Raw genomic sequence first — 19,342 nt, forward strand, 5'->3', positions numbered from 1 at the left:
GGGCAGTTAGGAGCAGGGGTCCCAGGAGGGGGCAGTCAGGGGACAAGGAGCGGGGGGGGTGTTTGGGAGTTCGGGGGGGGCTGTCAGGTGGCAGGGGTGGGGAGAGGGATCGGAGCAGTCAGGGGACAGGGAGCAGAGGGGTTTAGATGGGTCAGGAGTTCTGGGGGGGCTGTCAGGGTACAGGTAGGGGGTAGGGTCCTAGGGGGTCAGTTAGGATGTGGGGAAGGTCTCAGGAGGGGGCAGTCAGGGGACAAGGAGCAGGGAGGCTTAGGTGGAGTCCTGGGGTGGAGTCCTGGGGGGCAGTTAGGGGCAGGGGTCCCAGGAGGGGGCAGTCAGGGGACAAGGCGTGGGGGGGGAGGGTTGGAGGTTCTGAGGGGGCAGGAAGTGGGAGGGAGTGGAAGGGGCAGGGGCGGGGCTAGGGCAGGATGGGGGCGGGGTTAGGGCGGGGCTCCTCCCGTCCTCTTTTTTGATTGTTGAAATATGGTAACCCTAACATAGGCGTCTTAGCAGCGCCTTGTGGTGCACTTGCAAAGGCTGGAGGGAGGTCCAGAACTATGAGCAGGGTAATGCTTAATTTGTGCCAGGGCTGAGCCCGGCACTCTGGGCCTGACAGGTCATGGCCCCAGCACTTCTGGGCTTGGCAGGTCACAGCAGGGTTGCCAACTTTCTAATCACACAAACCAAACACCCTTGCCCCGCCCCTTCTCTGAGGTCCTGCCCCTACTCACTCCATCTCGCTCTCCCCCACTCTCACTCACTTTCACTGGGCTGGGGCAGAGGGTTGGGGTACAAGAGGTGTTGAGGGCTCCAGCTGGGGGTGTGGGCTCTGGGGTGGGGCCTAGTATGAGGGGTTTGGGGTGCAGGAGGGAGCTGGGGTCAAGGGGTACGGAGTGTGTGAGAGAGCTCAGGGGTGGGGCAGGGGGCTGCGGTGTGGGAGGGAGTGAGGACTCCGGCTGGGGGTGAGGGGTTTGGGGTGCAGGAGGGGGCTCTGAGCTGAGGCAGAGGGGTTGGGTGCGGGAGGAAGTTTGGGGTGTGGGCCCTGGGAGGGAGATTGGGTGCAGGAAGGGGCTCAGGCATTGGGGTATGGGAGGGGCTGCTGAGTGCGGACTTCAGCCGGGCGGCGCTTACCTCTGGCTGCTCCTGGAAGCAGCCGGCATGTCCAGCTCCTAAGCTCAGGGGCAGCCATGCGGCTCTGTGCACTGCCCCTGCCTGCAGGCACTGCCCTTGCAGCTCCCATTGGTCACAGTTCCTGGCTGATGGGAGCTATGGAGTTGGTGCTCGGGGTGGGGCACAAGGGCAGTGCGTGGAGACTCCCTAGCCGCCCCTGCGCCTAGGAGCCAGACATGTTGGCTGCTTCCGTAAACCATGCAGAGCCAGGATGGGTAGGGAGCCTGCCTTCACCCTGCTGCACCACCAACTGGACTTTTAGTGGCCTATTAAAATCTCCGGGATTGCTTTCAATAGCCACCAGGAGATTGACGCCGATTCCGCTAGACTCCTGGCCAATCCGGGAGGGTTGGCAACCCTAGTCAGTGCCCTGGCACCTCTGGACCTGGCAGGTTACAGCCCCGGCATCTCTGGGCCTGGCAGGTCACAGCCCCAGCACCTCTGGGCTTGCTGCATCAGTTTTGGATGTGAAAAAATTGCTTGAGCCCCATCACTTCTTTCATTACAAATTAAACACTGGAGCAGGGGGATCTTTTCTGTGTCTATGGCTGTGAGGAGCTTATCTTTTTAGTTCCAGTACAGCAGTCTCTGTGCTATGCTCTGGTCTGTACATAGATTGCAAGGCGTCTAGGAGTTTGGCTGATGTAACCAGCAGGCTCCAGTATGTGAGTGCTTCCTCAGTTATATTGTCCAGGAGTGGGAGGTTGGAGTCACGTTGGTGGCTGGGGAGATCTGCAGGGTTGAGCTTTGGCTTCTTGATAATTGGATTGGCTGCTGCATTTTTCAAGGAATTTGGCAGGTTTGCTTCTCTGAAGCACCATGGAGATCGTAATGCACTGGTTTTCCTAGGCCAGCACTTTGAATTGCACCCAGAAGTAAAAGCCAGTGCAGATACAGATCTCATATCCCATAGGAAATTTATTCCTAGACGCTGGAGACTGCCTCTCTCTATATGCGCCATCAGAACAAATGGGATGCTCTTGCCTATATGTAACAACATAGGGAGGGCCAGGGAGCATGGTGTTCTTGGTGGAGGCTGCTTGACTCTGTTGACTTCTTGTGTTGGCCTGGTGAGGTGTAAGGCCCAATGGGTTCTGTATCATGGTGTGAGAGCCTACAAATTAGGTTATTTGTTGACAGAATATACAGTTCATAAATAAATAAGCCCTTTCTGTGACTGTATTAACATCCCAGCCTTCTCAGCTACCATGTATCTGTGTGTTTCATTTGCAGGAATGTGGCTGCCCTCTGTACTGGAAAGCCCCCATGTTCAATGCAGCAGGGGGAGAAAGGACGGGATTTGTATCTGTTCATTCGTTCGTAGCTATGTGGAGACAGTGAGTACACCATATAAGAACGTTCTTCCTCAGAAAAGGAAAAGGCCAGCCACCCAACTGCCTGCCCTAACACTTCTTCAGTCCTGCTTTCCTACTCACCCACCAGGCTCTTCAAACCCCTCCTTCTTCTGTCCAAATAAATCCGTATTTTAAAATCCACATTGGTTTCAGTTATCTTCCCCATCATTTACTGAATGTTTGTTTCTCCCAATGCTTTAATAGGGTCTGCAACCGTTGATTAGGAATAGCCCATATCTGCAAATGTTGTGTGTATGAGGTACAGTGACATGGACACTGAGTGAGTCTGGAGATAGTCTCATTCTCTAGAACAGTGGGTCCTACAGTAGGACTCCTACTCTGGGATGGACGGTAGAGTCCTTTAATGCTGTAAATTGTTTGGCAATCCCTATTGGAGGCACAGGATTGCTTTTGAATCTGGCCCATTTGGGAGGAGTTTGGGGAGGGAGCGCTATGCAGTCTTCTTCCAACTGCAGAGCCTCTCTTTGGCACCCTTCCTGCTTGGGCACTTCAAGTGTACGTATCCTTGCACCTCCCTGGCCTGTCTCCAAAGACCCCTCCCTGCCAAAGTGGAGCACAGCTCTGTGGCATGCAGTAGAAGTGCACCCCCGGCTCTGGCTCTCTGCAGCCTGTTCCCTCGCTCCAGTGAACCCACAACCATTCTGCTCCCTGGCATTGATTCAGGAAAGTACTTAAGTCCTGCAGACTTCATCATTATATGCTTTCCTTAATCAGGGCCCTGTCAGCCATGGGTATTTGTTTCGCTTGTTACTTTACATCCCCTGAGGTTAGCTCTACAGCTCACACAGGTGGAAAGACATGGTTTCTGGAGAGCTGACAGTCTCTTACGAGTGCTGGTGGTGTGTGTGTGTGTGTGTGTGTGTGTGTGTGTGTGTGTGTGTGTGTGTGTGTAAAACAAGAGTAGGGAAATGGGGCAAGAGAGGAGGAGGCTTACAGTGACCAGTCACATTGTTGCTGGGATTAGTCCTGCTCACAGGATGGAAGCTCAGCCAGGAGAGGAGTCTAAGGAAGTATTTAAATGAGGAGATTGAAGGGCGTGATGGAGGATATGCATCCCAAGTGCAGGGGGCAAAGAAGGTATTATGTTGTTGTTGTGAGGGAAACAGGACTGGGGCTCTGCTGTCATTGTGGAGGTGTGAGGGGAAGTAGGGGGTAAACTGGAGGTTGCCGAGATGTGGGTGGGAGTGACATGACACAGTGGGTCAGATCCTGAGGGCTTTACTTGTTTTTCATTTGTTACCAAATGTCTGAGTAAGGACGTGGCCCTGTAAGAGGAGTTTCAGTGTCTCTGGAGCATGCCATTGTCAAGGCTCCTTTCTGAATTCTCTCCTGTGGCTATTGAGAGCTCTGGCTAGGAGGCTTGGAATCACAGATGGTGTGAGATGGAACAGCTCTGTTATCTTATCCAGTCTTTGTGCCCATAGGACATGTCTGTAATATCACTTAATTTAATTTTTAAAGTCCCAAGCAGTGTGATTTCCACCTCTTCCACAGCCCAGTTCAGTGGGCACCCTTCAAACTGCCTTTGGAGCTGTGCTCCCTAGGTATTTCCTGATCTAAATATAAAAACTGTTGGGATAACAGCATCTAGTTACCAAAGTAAAACTGTAAAATGTATAGGGATAGTCACAGTCGGATTGTTTTTGTTGACACACATGTTGTATCATAGGTTCCTCCACTTAGTCCTAATTAATCTCTCTTGCATACTAAATAGTTCTTATCCCTTCTTCATTGTCACAGCTTTCAAATATTTGTAGACTGGTATCATGTCCCTACTTTGTCTTTTCCTTGCCAAACTATTTTTTGATGTTTTAATCTTTCCTCAGTTTCTCCAGGCCCCTGATCATTTTTATTGCTCTTCTATGAAGACCCTTCAGTTTTCATACATTCATAGATTCCAAGGCCAGAAGGGACCATTGTGATTCTCGAGTCTGACCCCCTGTATAACCCAGAATTTCCTAGAACTTCCCCACAATAATTCCTAAAGCAGATCTTGTAGAAAAACACCCAATCTTGATTTAAACATTGTCACTGGTGGAGAATCCACCATGATCCTTGGTAAATGGTTCTAATGGTTAATTACTCTCACGATTAAAAATGTGCACCTTATTTCCAGTCTGGATTTGTCTAGCTTCAACTTCCAGTTATTGGATCATGTTACATCTTTCTCTGCTAAGAGGCCATTATTAAATATTTGTTCCCCATGTGGGTACTTACAGACTGTCATCAAGTCAACCCTTAACCATAGCCATATGGAAACAGGCCTTCATTTTAAAACATGGAAGCCTAACTTTAAACACCCAAGTCCATTTTAGGCACCTAAATAAGTAGCCTTATTTTTCAAAAGTGCTAAGCACCCACAAATCTCATTCAAGGTCAGTGGGAGCTACTTAGTGTGCAGAGGTTTTTAAAATCAGTCCACTTATTTTAATATGGCCTTGGGAGCCCAACTTTGTGCTCTCATTTTAAAATAGCTCAACCAGAATCTAGTGCCTCTCTTTTTGGTGACGGATGCGTTTGCATATGCAGCCCAAAGCCTCCCTACTCTTTCTGCACCAATCGAACTGCACATTCATGTCTAATTTTCTGTTCACTGTCAGGCAATTTAAAGAGCAAAAATAACCAAAAATTTAAAGAGTTAAAAACTGGGCATGATGCTCCATCCGTCAAGCTGATGGAGGAAAAATATGGTGACTGAGCATACTTTTTAATCTGTCCCTTAATGGGCTGGGCCTATGGTGACTGTCCACAGGCATGCATGCTAGACCCACTGTTTACACTTAAAGAGACACCATAAGAAATCTCTGCACTCATAACTTTACTTAGTCAGTGTTAATGCATTCCTCTAGAGCAGTGGTTCCCAAACTGAGGTTCGTGAACCCCTGGGGGTTCGCAAAATGTTACAGGGGGTTCTCAGGAAAAAGTTCCCTAATGGTGGACAGCTGTCCCTAGGGACCCTGGGTAGCATGGGGCCAGCAGCCTGGAGCCCCTGGACTTCCAAGAGCTAAGCAGATCAATGTAAGCATATCTATCACACTGAGGAGATTTAAATTCAAGACTCCTTATAAGAAATGGAAAGGGAGGTGGATATTTTTTGCTGTTTTTAAAGTTAAATAGGTAACTAGGATTGTTTTTAAAATTATTATGAAGAACAAGTTTAAGCTTTGTTGTAATGTGCATTGTTTGCCTGGATTGCTCAAGACCTGAATGCTTGAGTAGGAGGAACTCTTTGAGTTGGCTTCTTAAATACCTTCATGCTGTTTCACATCTGATACTCCTTGATGAAACATAGCCTTGTCTTATAACAGGCTTATTCAAAGTGATACAAGCTAAAAAAGTGAGATCTTGCAAGAGTGTTGCCATTTTCATAATGTAATAAAAATACTGTAATGATAAATAGTAATTAATAATATATGTGTGTAATAAGTATGTCATAAAAACAAATTTTATATTTCCAAGAACACTGCTTTTATAATTTATACTCGTGTAAAGGAAAAAATCCCTGGAAATATTCATTTTTAGGAGAGGGTTCATGAGACTTGACATTTTAATGAAAGGGGTTCACAGGATGTTAAAGTTCGGGAACCACTGCTCTAGAGGGACCATTATATTTGTCCCTATTTTCAGATTGGTGTGATGGAGCCACTTTGATTAAGTATATTGCATATTCTGTATTTGGTAATGGGTGATGTATTTGTGACATGGAATGATGAAATACTTTATATTCCAGCATTAACTAAGGAGGAGCATCTATTAAAGTTAAACATTTAAATCAGCAAGACCAGATTACGTGCACCTCAGAGTTATAGCAGAACTGGCTGAGGAGTGGGTCCCGCTGGAAAGCCACTGTACATGAACTCCCAGTGCAGCGCTATGGCTAAATGCTGTGCATTTGTTTATTTAACCATTTTCTACAATTTCCTGTTTTCAAGCCTCTAACGCCTCAGTCCAGCAAGTACTTAAACATGTCCATAACTTTATGCACATGGGTATTCCCGGTGAGTTGACTGAGACTATGCACATGCATAAAGCTACTCACAGGTGAAAATGCCCATAGGACTGAGTGCAATTGTCTAATAACTAATTCTTATTAATGGTAAGTAATCATTAGTAAATAACAAATAAATAATGTGTTTTAATTTTTGCAGTTCTTGAAAATTACTGAGTAATTTTTCTTTGAGTAACTTATTGTTTCCATCACAATAACTGGCGAAAGCTCTGGAGCCTGATGCTTTCTACATTGTTTCTCAGTCCCTGTTATGATTATTTTTCAGTAAGGGCTTGGTGAAAGCCTGGGAATTTCTCATTTTTGTGTGTGTGTTTTGGTTCTATAGACACCAGTTATTTGGATAACTGTATTAATCTTGACCAACAATGTTATGTAGTAGGAAATAGCGAAGATTGGAATAACGTTTCACTCTTCTGAAGTACTCACTCCTCTGGGTCACAGACAGAAGACATCATCCTATAGAGCATATTTCCATTCAGTAAAGCACCACACCCTGCTAGCAATTTTTATAGTTGGAGCAGATTCCCCTCCACAGCCTCCCTCCCCAACCTTCTCCACTTCCCACACAAAAGACTTGACAAAAGAAGACATTGTTTGCCTCTTTGGGGTGATTTGTATGCTAGGGAATTTTGTCAGTAGAGTTTGGCAGCATCTTCAAGTACTGAAGTCTTGGAAAAAGATTAAACTATAAGCGAGAGATTCTATTATGGCATCTCATTGGATCCATCTTTAATGGATGCTAAATGTTAAATGTTTTTTTCTATGTTAAAAGATAGATCAGAACTCCATAAGAAATGGATATTAGCAATATATGGCTTGATTTTAGTAAGGTTTTTGACACAGTCCCACATGACATTCTCATAAGCAGGGAAATGTGGTCTAGATGAAATTACTATAAGCTGGTTGAAAGACTGTACTCTCAGAGTAGTTATCAATGGTTCACTGTCAAAGTTGGAGGTGTATCTAATGGGGTCCCACAGGGGTCAGATCTGGATCTGATACCATTCAATATTTTCATTAATGACTTAGATAATGGAGTGGAGAGTATGCTTCTAAAATTTGCACATAATACTAATCATAAGGGTAGTTAAGCTCTGGAATAGGCTTCCAAGGAAGGTTGTGAAATCCCCATCATTGGAGGTTTTTAAAAACATGTTGGACAAACACCTCTCAGGGAGGTCTAGGTTTACTTAGTCCTGCCTCAGCACAGGGGGCTGAACTTGATGACTTCTCGAGGTCTCTTCCAGCCCTACCTTTCAACGGTTCTATAAATATTGATTTCTAAGGGCCAGTTCTGCCCCTCTACCACACACAGGGTGCAATTCTCCCTTTTGCAGAGGACTAGCAAAAACCCTATTGTGCCACGTACTTCCTTCTTAAACCCCCAAGTTAGGGCCTAAATGGAATTCAAGTGGTATATAAGCCTTGTGCTTTTGCTTTGCAGAACGGTGAATTTCTCCCATTCAGAGTAAGAGAGACATAATCATGTACTAAAAATGTAGTTTTCAGACAGTGAGAAGACATGAATCTTTCCAATTGATAAGGGAAGCTAAAAGTATCAATGAAAAAAATCTGTGGCCAGTGGAGTTAAGGACAATAAGAATGAATTTTTAAAATAAATCAGAAACAAATGCAATCATCATAACATTGGTATAGGTCCAGTATTAGATGCATATAGCAAAATTATCAGTCATGGTGCAGAAAAGGTTCTTCAATAAATATTTCTGTTCTGCATTTGAAAAGCAGCTGGATGACTTATTTTTATCTTACACAGTTAATTAAATACTTTCTATTCCAACAGTAACTAGGCAGAATGTTAAACAGAAAACTGCTAAAGCCAAACATTTTTTTTAAAACTGCAGGACCAGATAACTTGCAACCAAGAGTTTTAAAAGAATTAGCCAAGCAGGAGATTATCAAGTAGAAGTAGAGAGGTGTTATTACCACTGTATATGGAATTACTGAGGCTATTACTGAATGCTGTGACCAGATATCAACACTTCAAAAAACTGGAAGGTTTAGAAAAGAGCTGCAAGAATGATATGCAGTCTGGAAAACCTGCCTTGTATAGAAAGAGATGAGGGAAACTCGATTCTAGATTAGTTTATCCTAGAGAAGATTAAGAAGTCACTTGATCATAGTCTGTAAGTACCTACATGGAGAAAAGAATTCTGATAGTATAGAGTTCTCTAACCTAGCAGACAAAAGCATAATAAGATCCAATGGCTGGTAGCTGAAGCCAGACAAATTCAGATTAGAAATAATAATAATAATTAATTAACCATTGGAACAACTGACCTAGAGTTTTCCACCTCTTTGAGTGTTTTAAGGCAAGCCTGGATGTCTCTTTCTAAGAGATCTGCTCTAGCTCAACCAGAAATTATAGGCTTGATGCAGGAATCACTGGGTGAAATTCTCTGGTCTGTTAAGCAAGAGGTCAGATGAGACGATCCTAATGATGCCATCTGGCCTTAACAACTGTGGCTCTATGAAATGGGAATACTGTTCCAAGATACCTTAGTGTAGGAAGAGTAAAGAGAACAAAACTGTACATTTTTAGCAAATAAGCACAGAGATTACTTTCTTCAAGTCTCAGAATTTAAATAAACACTTAATATAAACATTTGACATACTGCACTGCATAAGTAGGCAAGTAACTGTAATGATGATTCCCTACAATGAACAGTAGAACACAGTGATAAGAAGTACCATAACTGTTGCCTTCAGAAGGCTTTTTCTTCAAAGCAATCATTGCTATTTGACAGTTGTCACGGTTATGGAGCTGTGCCAGTGCCCCCCTCAGGCGTGTGACCTCTTTCCCCTTAGCTGTCTTAGGGTGGAATCTCGTGATTCTTATACTCTTTGGCCAGACCCTGAGAACATGGCCTCATGTACCAATTACTTGTAATCCTGCAGGGCCGACTGGGTTCAGATGCCTTCGTTTCTTCCCTTCGGGGTCCTGTGATATTGACCAACAGCCTCCTTCAAACAAAGGTGTTTTATTTAGCAGTTGGAACAAAACATAAACCAAAAAAAGGATATTAAAAATAACAGCCTACTTGCATTGTCTTATCTAACATTACGCTGCCCTACAAGCCCAGTTAGATGCACTTTCCTCTTCAGCTGCAGACACAGAACACAACCAACTTACGTTCTCCTAGCCAGCCCAGATCCTGCTGTGTGTCTGTGTGACTCTGTCTGACCCAATCTTTTCAAACTGGCTTGGACACTCCCCCAGAGCATGAGCTAGTCCTATTAAGGTTACCGGCTCTTGGAATGTCTCTTAGCAACTCTCCAATTTAAGTTGTTAGGTGACTATTGGAAAGGGCCTACACTCTCTTTCCCTAGATGGGCAGGCTGGCGCAGCTACCCAGACAGACCCTTAGGGTAAAATATCCACCCCCTTTTATGAGACAGTGACACCTCGGTGGTGACAGATCCACCTTGGTGGTGAAACCGTATTAGCAATCACCAAAGAGCGCACCCATATTTGTCACAGTAATATTAGGGAGAAACAGTATTCAGCTCCTCCAAGAAACACTTGGGCATTGTTTCAAGGTATCAAGGAAGAGAATAAGGTGTTACCCTTCTGATGTCAGGTATGCATAACTTACATGGTCACAACTTTGCATAAATTGCATAACTTCTGGCTGAAATTTGGCACTTTAAATAAGGAGCCTAACAATCAAACTGTGCCTTCTGATTGCTGTGTCCTCTGAGAGTATGAATTAGTTTGAGTAATTTATAACCTTATCTCTCTCTCTCATAGATTACTACAGAGCTGCCATGATGATGCAGCCAAATTTCTTTACCTTCTAGCAAAACCCAGCTGCAGCTACCTAGAGCAGGAGGATTTCATCCCACTTCTTCAGGTACATAAACCTTGCTCAGCAGTACCTGGTTGAGTGAGCAGGGGGAAGGGTGTTGCTAATTTGGGATATTTGTTTGTAACTTTTTCAGTGTATGTAAAGGGCATGCAGAGCTTTGTATGGGCTCTAGTTGGGGTCGAGCTTTTTAGACTTAAATTTAAATGATAATGTAAGGGGGTACTCATTTTTGAAAGAGCTGAGCAGTGGCAGCTCCTGCTGAAGTAATGGAAAATTGTGCCCTTTTATGCAAAACTTTAACTTGACACATGGTCTCCAGTTGGGGTAACCATTTGGAATTAACAGGTAGCTAAACTGAATCCACCCAGCTCCTCCATGTGCTTGTATCTGCAAATCTCAAACCTCAGGACTGGAGAACATACAAGGCACTGTGAGATCAATAGATCGATATTAGACTAAAGTATAAAACCTTTGCGTGTTAAGAGTGCAGTTAACAGTTATTTAATTTACCTAATAACACTTCTTCCGGTACCAAGTGCAATCTACCATTGAAATATTTGCAAAGAATTATGAAACTAAAGTATTGTAAATGTCAGCTAGCCTATTACATATTTAAATTCCACTCTACAAAAAGCTTTTCTTTGTATTCTACCTAAATTATCCTTGTTTTAATTTTATCCCATTGCTTTTTCTTTTACCCTTATACACTATAAAAAACAAACATCCCTCTCCATTCTTGGTGTCTATCTGTCCTTCAGATAGTTGTGGCTGCGTATCATAGAATCATAGGTCTGGAAGGGACCTTGAGGGGTCATCTAGTCCAGTCCCCTGTTCTCATGGCAGGACTAAGTATTATCTAGACCATCCCTGACAGGTGTTTGTCTAACTTGCTCTTAAAAATCTCCAATGATGGAGATTCCACAACCTCCCTAGGCAATTTATTCATGTCATTCCTTAGTCTTTGTTGCTAAGCTCTATGTGTACGTAGCCCTTTTAATCTTCCTTCCATAAATTAGTCCCTCCAGCTCTTCTGATCATTGGCTCATGCCCTTCTCTGAGCTCCTTCCAGTGTTAATAAATTTCTGATATTGTGGTGCCCACTGTACATAACCATGGAGATGTCTTGAGGGGCAAGATTGGATCTCTGAGATGGTGCTTGCCTTCCCGCAAAAAAACTGGTACCATTATGGGGTAGTGGATAAGAGTTTTGGGATGGATTTTTCTCACGCTCCTTGGTGGCACTTTTCATATTTCCCCCCACAGGGCATGTTTCCTCTCCTGACTGACAGCAGCTCCATTTTGCAGCTGCCAGTGCAATCTAAGAGCTGCATAATCCTTTTTGTGGATTCATAGATTCTAAGGCCAGCATGGGACCTTGTGATCATCTAGTCTGACCTCCTGTATAGCACAGGCCAGAGATTATCCCCGAAATAATTAAATATTTTAATGTTTCCTTGGCTGCCTGTCAGTCAGTTAGTAGCTATTCACCACCACTGGCCCTCAAGGAGGCCATGCATATGCTCAAACCCTCCACAGTATCTTCTTATAGATGGTGCACAGTCATGGATGCTTCCCCCTTGCCACTGGAGATGCTTGTAGTGCAGGCATGTAGTGCTTATGCAGCCATCCTGATGGAGGCTTCTTCCATTCATGATATGAGCAGGTCTTCCACAGCCAGGAACATGTCACAACCATGCAGCTCTGGCTGAATTCCATACCACTAGGCCAGGATTTGGCAGTAAAAAATAACTATTCTGAGAGAAAGAAAAATACCAAAATAGTCAAGGTAGTATGGAAAATGTATGGACTGTAGCTATGCGTATCCTACCGATCACACAAGATTGTATCTTTATGAAAGAAGATTTAAAAAAGCAGCTTTTCTCCTGTTGTTGGATATTGCTCAGGAAAGACACAAAGGGCTGTTTTTAAAGTCTTTCAGAAGAACACTTATTTCTGATGTATCACTAAGACAAATATTAATATCTGCGAGGAATTAAAAGGGGATTTGGGAAGGAAAGAGTCATATGGTCCAAGTAACTAACATTTTTTTCTCTATCAGTAAAAATGAGTTTTCATCTGCTCACTAATTCTTCCTTTGTTTTTCTGTCTTTAAGTAAATCAAAATGGCCCAGCAGGTGCGTATTGTCCAGAAAATGCCTGTACTTTTACAAGGTTCATTTTAAAATATTGTAATTAACTTTTAAATGCTGCAGTTGCAGTTTGGAAAGTGCCACAGAGCATCACTTTGTAAACTCAGTCATTTTAAAACTCTAATTAAAAGGAAAAAAACACTCTTGTTCCAATTTCACTTGGTTTTGTCTTTCAGGATGTGGTTGAAACGCATCCTGGCCTGACATTCTTGAAGGATGCTCCAGAATTCCATTCCCGCTACATTACTACGGTAGGCTGACTCCGGGAGTCTCCACATAATATTGACATTCCAAGTCCCTCTTGTTACACAATCTGTCACTATTCATATGAGCAAGTGTTTTGAGTTATTTGGAAAAGTGTGTGTTTTACCCAGGCTAATAATGGTGAGCAATTTTATTGTACCATTTTTGCATTTAATTTTGCTGCAAGTTGGATTTTTTGGCCTCTCTCCTGACAATAGGCATCATGGTAGCCATGGAAATAAGTGTGTGATCCTGCAGCCAGTAGATTTCTCATAATACAGCTGGGCAGCTGAGATACAGCAGGGATGATCTTTGGAAAGATTCCTATTGATCTCTCTTAAGGCTCATGAGCTAGAAGTTGCATGGTAAATGAATAACACAGATAAATGCCTATAGTATCTGACATCATATCCATCCTTGTTAATTTAACCCTGTTCAGCTTGTCTGCTTTCCATACCTGTTCCAGCCATTGCATTGTGTGGCTTCCAAAACTGTGCGGAGGCTGTACTATTGATTTATATTCACAAACAAAAAACTTAATTTAACATTAGTTAAGATTGCTCTCATCAATAAACTTAACCATAACAAATAGGAAATACAAAATTAAGGATTAATAGATAGCAAAGTCAAGCACTCTCAAGTTAAGAAATGCTAGAATGAACATTGGCCATACAGTCTTTTTTCACTCCTCTAGTGGATATGCATTATGATACATTCTTTAATTCCACGCATAAGTGACCACCTGTGAAAAGTTTGGTGTAAATGACTTGGCCAGCATCTCTTAGAAACTCAGTGGCTGAGGCAGGGATAGAATCTGAGGTCCTATGACCTATGTGATGCTGCGCAAGCACTTACACCAAACTTTTTGCAGGTGGTCACTTAAGCATCTACTTAAAGCTATATCATAATGCATAGGCGGAAGACGTGCTGAATAGGCAACGTTCATTCTGGAGTTTCCTAATTTGAGAGTGCTTGAATTTTGCTACGTTTTAATCCTTAGCTTTGCATTTCATATTTTTTTGTGGTTTAGTTTACTGATGTGAGCAACATTAACTAATGTTAAACAAAGGATTTTTGTGTGTGTGAATTTCCTTAGTTTTTAATGGCACATATTTAAAAGATTTTCTATTTAAATAATAACATGCTTACTAGATAAAGCATTTGTTGTGTTCAGTGTATATCTTATGGCCATTGTTATCTTTGTGAAGCTCCATATTTCACCACTCAGTGCCATGTTGACCAATATACTGAAAGTAATTAAATTAAACTATGCAAACAAAACATATTTCTTTTTTAATGTAACTTCAGTTTTACTGCAACTTATGATTCTACGTGACATTTTTTTAAATTGTGTAACAGAAAACTGACCTGGGACTAACAAATCTATAATTTCCCACTTTCATTGTGAATATTTGCCTTTTAAAGTCCTAGCTTCCAATTTGTAAGACGCAGATAATCTACAGGAGAGGATCTGTAATATAAGGGACAGGGCCATAGGCATTCTGGCCTGCTGCTTACAACGGGGCTGGGGCCCACATGTCAGGTTTGATATTTGTGAGCAGGGGTCGAAGGATTCGTTAGGGTCAGTGCCAGTCCTCAAATCCTCCCAGCGGGCCAATAATGTCACTGAAGATGATGTTCAGAAAAGAAAATGTTTATATTGTATTTTTTATTTCAAATTTCTTAGAAATAATAAAACTGTCATACAACTTTTTACAATTCTTCGCCTGCCAGAGAGTCTTTAGTGTTTGCCAGACACCTGGCAATGCTTCAGTTCTGTCAGTTTGTTATGTTTGGCCTCAGTGACTGAGCAATTGAAACCTTCAGGATTGCAGCAAGGTGTGCATCAGATAGTTCTGTTCGGTATTTTGACTTGTTTATATTCATTGTGGAAAAAAGTGACACTGCCTCCATGGCTGATTCTGCCTGGCAACTAATGATGCTGTCGCCATGGCTGACTCTGCCCAGCGACTAGTGATGATATCTCTGTCCCTCTCCCCCTGCCACTGGGAGCTGCGGTGGGTGGCGCCTGCAGCAGACATTGCCGGCAGCATGGCAGCATGCATCTCTCCTTCGCAGGCTGCAGTTGGGAGGTTCTTGGGCCGCAGATGGCCTGTGGGCCGGGACTTTGAGACCCCTGCACTAGAGCCAGGTTCAATAAGCAAGAGTTGGGATCGGAGGCCAGAGATCAGAGGTATGACCAGCCTGAAGGCAGGCGGGCAAGAGTCAGGGTCAGACTCAGGCTGGGATTGGAGACCGGAGATTGAGGTCCGGAATTGCAGCATGCCTGAAGTCTGTGTGGCTGCCCAGACAACTTCCTGGGGTGCAATCCAGGATTAAATAGGGTGGCTTGCCAGTAGGAGGGGTGCAGGGTACTGTCATTCTGGATCCTTTGGGTTGTACTTCCTGCGGCACCTGTTCTCCAGAGTGCTGCTGGTGTCACCGTGGGAATGTCAGCTGCCCAAGGCTCGGCTGACCCATGTCCTAATTCCGACATCTTTACAGTAATTTTGTGTCTTATTTTCATGTAACCCTTGCTGAGGAAAGGAACAAACAATTCCCCTGTGAAAAGAAACTGTGTAACTTACCTGAAGCCCAAAGGACAACTCTAGGAACTTGTCCAAACCCAGTTTGCTCTCTTTGCCATTCCTCCTGGGACCCTGCTCTGGAATAATGTTATGGTTGTCTGAGGTCAATCAATTATCAAAGGCATATGTTGCCATGACAACCAGGCAATAGGTTTCAGAGTGGTAGCTGTTTAGTCTGTATCAGCAGAAACAACAAGGAGTCCTTGTGGCACCTTAGAGACTAACAAATTTATTTGGGCATAAGCTTTCGTGGGCTAAAACCCACTTCATCAGATGCATGGAGTGAAAAATAAAGTAAACAGTATAAATATTACAGCACATGAAAAGATGGGAGTTGCCTTACCAAGTGGGGGGGGGTCAGTGCCTATTCTCAACAGTTGACAAGAAGGCGTGAATATCAACAGAGGGAAAATTACTTTTGTAGTGCTAACGAGGCCAATGCAATCAAGGTGGACGTCGCCCATTTCCAACAGTTGACAAGAAGATGTGAGTATCAGCAGAGGGAAAATTACTTTTTGTAGTGACCTATCCACTTCCAATCTTTATTCAGGCCTAATTTGATGGTGTCCAGTTTGCAAATTAATTCCAATTCTGGAGTTTCTCGTTGAAGTCTGCTTTTGAAGTTTTGTTGTTGAAGAATTGCCACTTTTAAGTCTGTTATTGAGTGTCCAGGGAGACTGAAGTGTTCTCCGACTGGTTTTTGAATGTTATAATTCTTGACGTCTGATTTGTGTCCATTTATTCTTTTGCGTAGAGACTGTCCGGTTTGGCCAATGTACATGGCAGAGTGGCACTGCTGTCACATGATGGCATATATCACATCGGTAGATTTGCAGGTGAATGAGCCCCTGATGGTGTGGCTGATGTGGTTAGGTCCTATGATGGTGTCCCTTGAATAGATATGCGGACAGAGTTGGCAACGGGGTTTGTTGCAGGAATTGGTACCAGGGTTAGTGTTTTTGTTGTGTGGTGTGTAGTTGCTGGTGAGTATTTGCTTCAGGTTGGGGGGCTGCCTGTAAGCGAGGACTGGCCTGTCTCCCAAGGTCTGTGAGACTGAGGGATCGTCTTTCAGGATAGGTTGTAGATCCTTGATGATGCACTGGAGAGGTTTTAGTTGGGGGCTGTAGATGATGGCTAGTGGCGTTCTGTTACTTTCTTTGTTGGGCCTGTCCTGTAGTGGGTGACAGGCAATAGTCACTCCCACACATATGCTAATGAACTAGAGGGCAGGTGTGCTGAGTGGCTGATTATCTCTGATATCATAGTGTTACTGCTCAGGCAGCAACCAGGAGCAGCAAATGCATGTTGTGTGGAAAATTCAAACTCCTCTGCTTTTCCGGTTTCCCAACTTTCCTAAAAAACCCTAAAACATATAAACGCAAAATACACATTGGAGATCATTCCACACATACATTAATTACTAGCTGAAATTTGGTTCCAATTCCCCATGGCATGTTTACCAAAAAGGGTTCAGAAGAAAGGTGACGCTAAGGTCCAGGCCCTGTAAACCAGAAACTTACAATGCAACCTTAATATCTCACTACAAGATCATAGCAATATGTGAAAGAATGCCCTTGACAACTTTTAAATATTCAGTTATTATAATTAACAACTCCCACAAGCAAGAGAAAAATAAAACTAACATTAAATCTCACCACCCTCTCTGCTCTTCCCCAAAAGTCAGGGAAAGTAGATGGGCTTTGCAGTCAGTTAGTTTGGGTAATTTCAGACCAAGGTTAGGGGAGCAAAAACCAAAGTCTAGGAGCCTTCACAGAGAATGCCCTTGCCAGTTGCTTCCTCTCTCCTTGGGGACGCTACATAGGGGCTCCAGTTCGGCATTTCCACTGACTGCAGCTGTAGCAGTATGGCATGAGGAGAGCAAGGTAGGTCAAAACCAACACCTTCAACTCCATTCACAAGCCAACTTGAGAGCTGGTGCAGAGCACTGCTGTATTATGCTCATGGTGGGACGTTGTCACTTTTGAACTGTGGGTCATAGACTCGGGTACTGTGAAGGGGAATGAGACAGAAAAAATTCAGGAGCATTAAAAATATAGGAAAAAGAGACATCCTTTTAAGCCTTGTAAAATTGAAATAAATGTAAGTTACAGCAACTTCCTAACAATGCAACTCCCCTTGTCAGGAGAAAACGTTGTCTAATTTGAACAGAAATTTTTCCAGGCTGCTGTGGGCTTCTACCTAAGCTCAGCTCCCAAGTTACATAGCTGCCAAGTTTTAAGTTCCATGGGTGATATTTGCAAATCATTTGCATGTGACCATAAACTCCAGCTTGTGGGCAGCAGACCATGCCATGGGCAGCAGGATGTGGAACTGCACAAAACATGGCAGCTGTGACTGAGGTTAGGTGAGAGTCTGGGGAGCTGCTAGGATGCATGAGTGTGGGGGTGCCGTTAGGTGTCCATGGTGTGTAGATGTCTGGGTGTTGGGGGTACGAGAGTATCTGGGGTGGCAGAGGGGTGAGTGTTGGAAGGTAGGGGGGCATGGGTGCTGAAGGGAGGCTGGAATTGCTGAGGGGAGTCTGGGGATGCTGTATGAGGTGGGTGCTAGGAGTCTGAGGGGGAAGCTGGGGACTCTCGACAGGTGCTGTTGGTGGTGGCAGGTCATTTTCATCTAGAAAGGGGCAATGGTTCACTCTGCAGCCATGTCTACACTTACAAGCTTACAACAGCACAGCTGTACCGATACAGCTGCGCTACTGTAAGAGCCTTCATGTAGCCACATTATGCCGACGGGAGAGAGCTCTCCCACCTACACAATAAAACCAGCTCAGTGAGTGGTGGTAGCTGTGTCAGTGGGAGAGCGTCTTCTGCCGACATAGCGCTGTGCACATGAGCGCTTGTGCCAGCAAAACTTCTTCTTTGAGTGATTGCTCATGTGCATTCCACAATAGGTGTGTGTGCTCGCCACATGCACTGGTGCCAGAAGTTTTTCCCCTAGCAGTACCTGTAGGGGAGCACCCCAGCAACCCCTGGAGTGGCACCACTATGGCACGGTATAAGGGGCACTGCGCGCTCCCCCCCCCCTCGGTTCCTTCTTGCCGCCAGTGAAGGTGCTTTGGAACTGCTCTGTTCCAGCTCGGCTGTAGCTTCTCTCTTGGACTCTTGTTAGTTCATAGTTAATGGTACCTGTAGTTAAAAAAGTAGTTTAGTTAGATTTAGCTTAGTGCGCCCGGGCTTTAAGTCATGCGACACTTGCAAGCGGCCGATGCCCGTGAGTGATCTGCATGTGGACTGTTTACGCTGTCTGGGGGGAAGCCATCTCAGCGATCGCTGCAAAATTTGCAGATCCTTCAAACCTCAGACCAAGAAGGAGCGGGTCATTCAGCTCCGAGCCATTTTGATGGAGTTGGCCTTAACCCCGACGCCGCTGCGCCACTCCCGAGTCGGAACCAAGCACCGCGGCATCTGTGCGCGCTGACCCTGTGGTGCCCTCCACCAGCCGGCATTGCTCCCCGTCCTTGGGACACTCCAAAAAGGCGAAGAGGAGGTCTTCTCCGCCAAGGCACTGGAGCAAGACCAGTGGAGAGACTGGACCTGCGCTGGGCAGCTCTCAGTCCTCATCGGCCTCCTGGCCTCCGACTCAAGTTGAGTGGAGTAGCCCGGCCCACTCTGAGCTGACCTCCCCAGATGCCAGTGGCCACATTCGGGTGCCCTCCACGCTGGAGGCCCTGCAGGCAGCCCGAGACATGATGTCGCTGCCGGTACTGGTGGCACCTCCGCCATTTGCTCCCCGGTCCAGAGGCAAGCCACCGCTCAGATCCCCGCAGTCACCGCCTGGACGGTACCATTCATGGTCTAGGGAAGGTTCCCGATGCCGTTCCCGGTTCAGAGACTGCTCTGTGCGCAGTCTGCGCCGGTCCCCATCGACCCCCACCAGGTTGTCTGGCTGGGTGCCGACTAGCAGGGGTTCCAGGCACCGCTCTGCCTTGAGGGATTGTAGACCTCGCAAGGAGAGTGTGCCT

The 19,342-nt window shown here is 44.8% G+C and overlaps 1 protein-coding gene across 3 annotated transcripts in view; it reads left to right on the plus strand.

Moving 5' to 3' along the window:
• PPP2R3A (protein phosphatase 2 regulatory subunit B''alpha) overlaps positions 1-19,342 on the plus strand; it is a 168,549-nt gene that overhangs the window by 91,437 nt on the left and 57,770 nt on the right. For all 3 annotated transcript variants that reach the window (XM_034780490.1, XM_034780488.1, XM_034780491.1), the window contains 3 exons: positions 2,401-2,504; positions 10,322-10,424; positions 12,706-12,780. In XM_034780490.1, coding sequence (XP_034636381.1) covers positions 2,401-2,504; positions 10,322-10,424; positions 12,706-12,780 — 282 coding nt within the window. The remainder of the gene's footprint in view (positions 1-2,400; positions 2,505-10,321; positions 10,425-12,705; positions 12,781-19,342) is intronic.

This window comes from Trachemys scripta, chromosome 9 (assembly GCF_013100865.1).
Source record: "Trachemys scripta elegans isolate TJP31775 chromosome 9, CAS_Tse_1.0, whole genome shotgun sequence".
Taxonomy (NCBI): Eukaryota; Metazoa; Chordata; order Testudines; family Emydidae; genus Trachemys; species Trachemys scripta.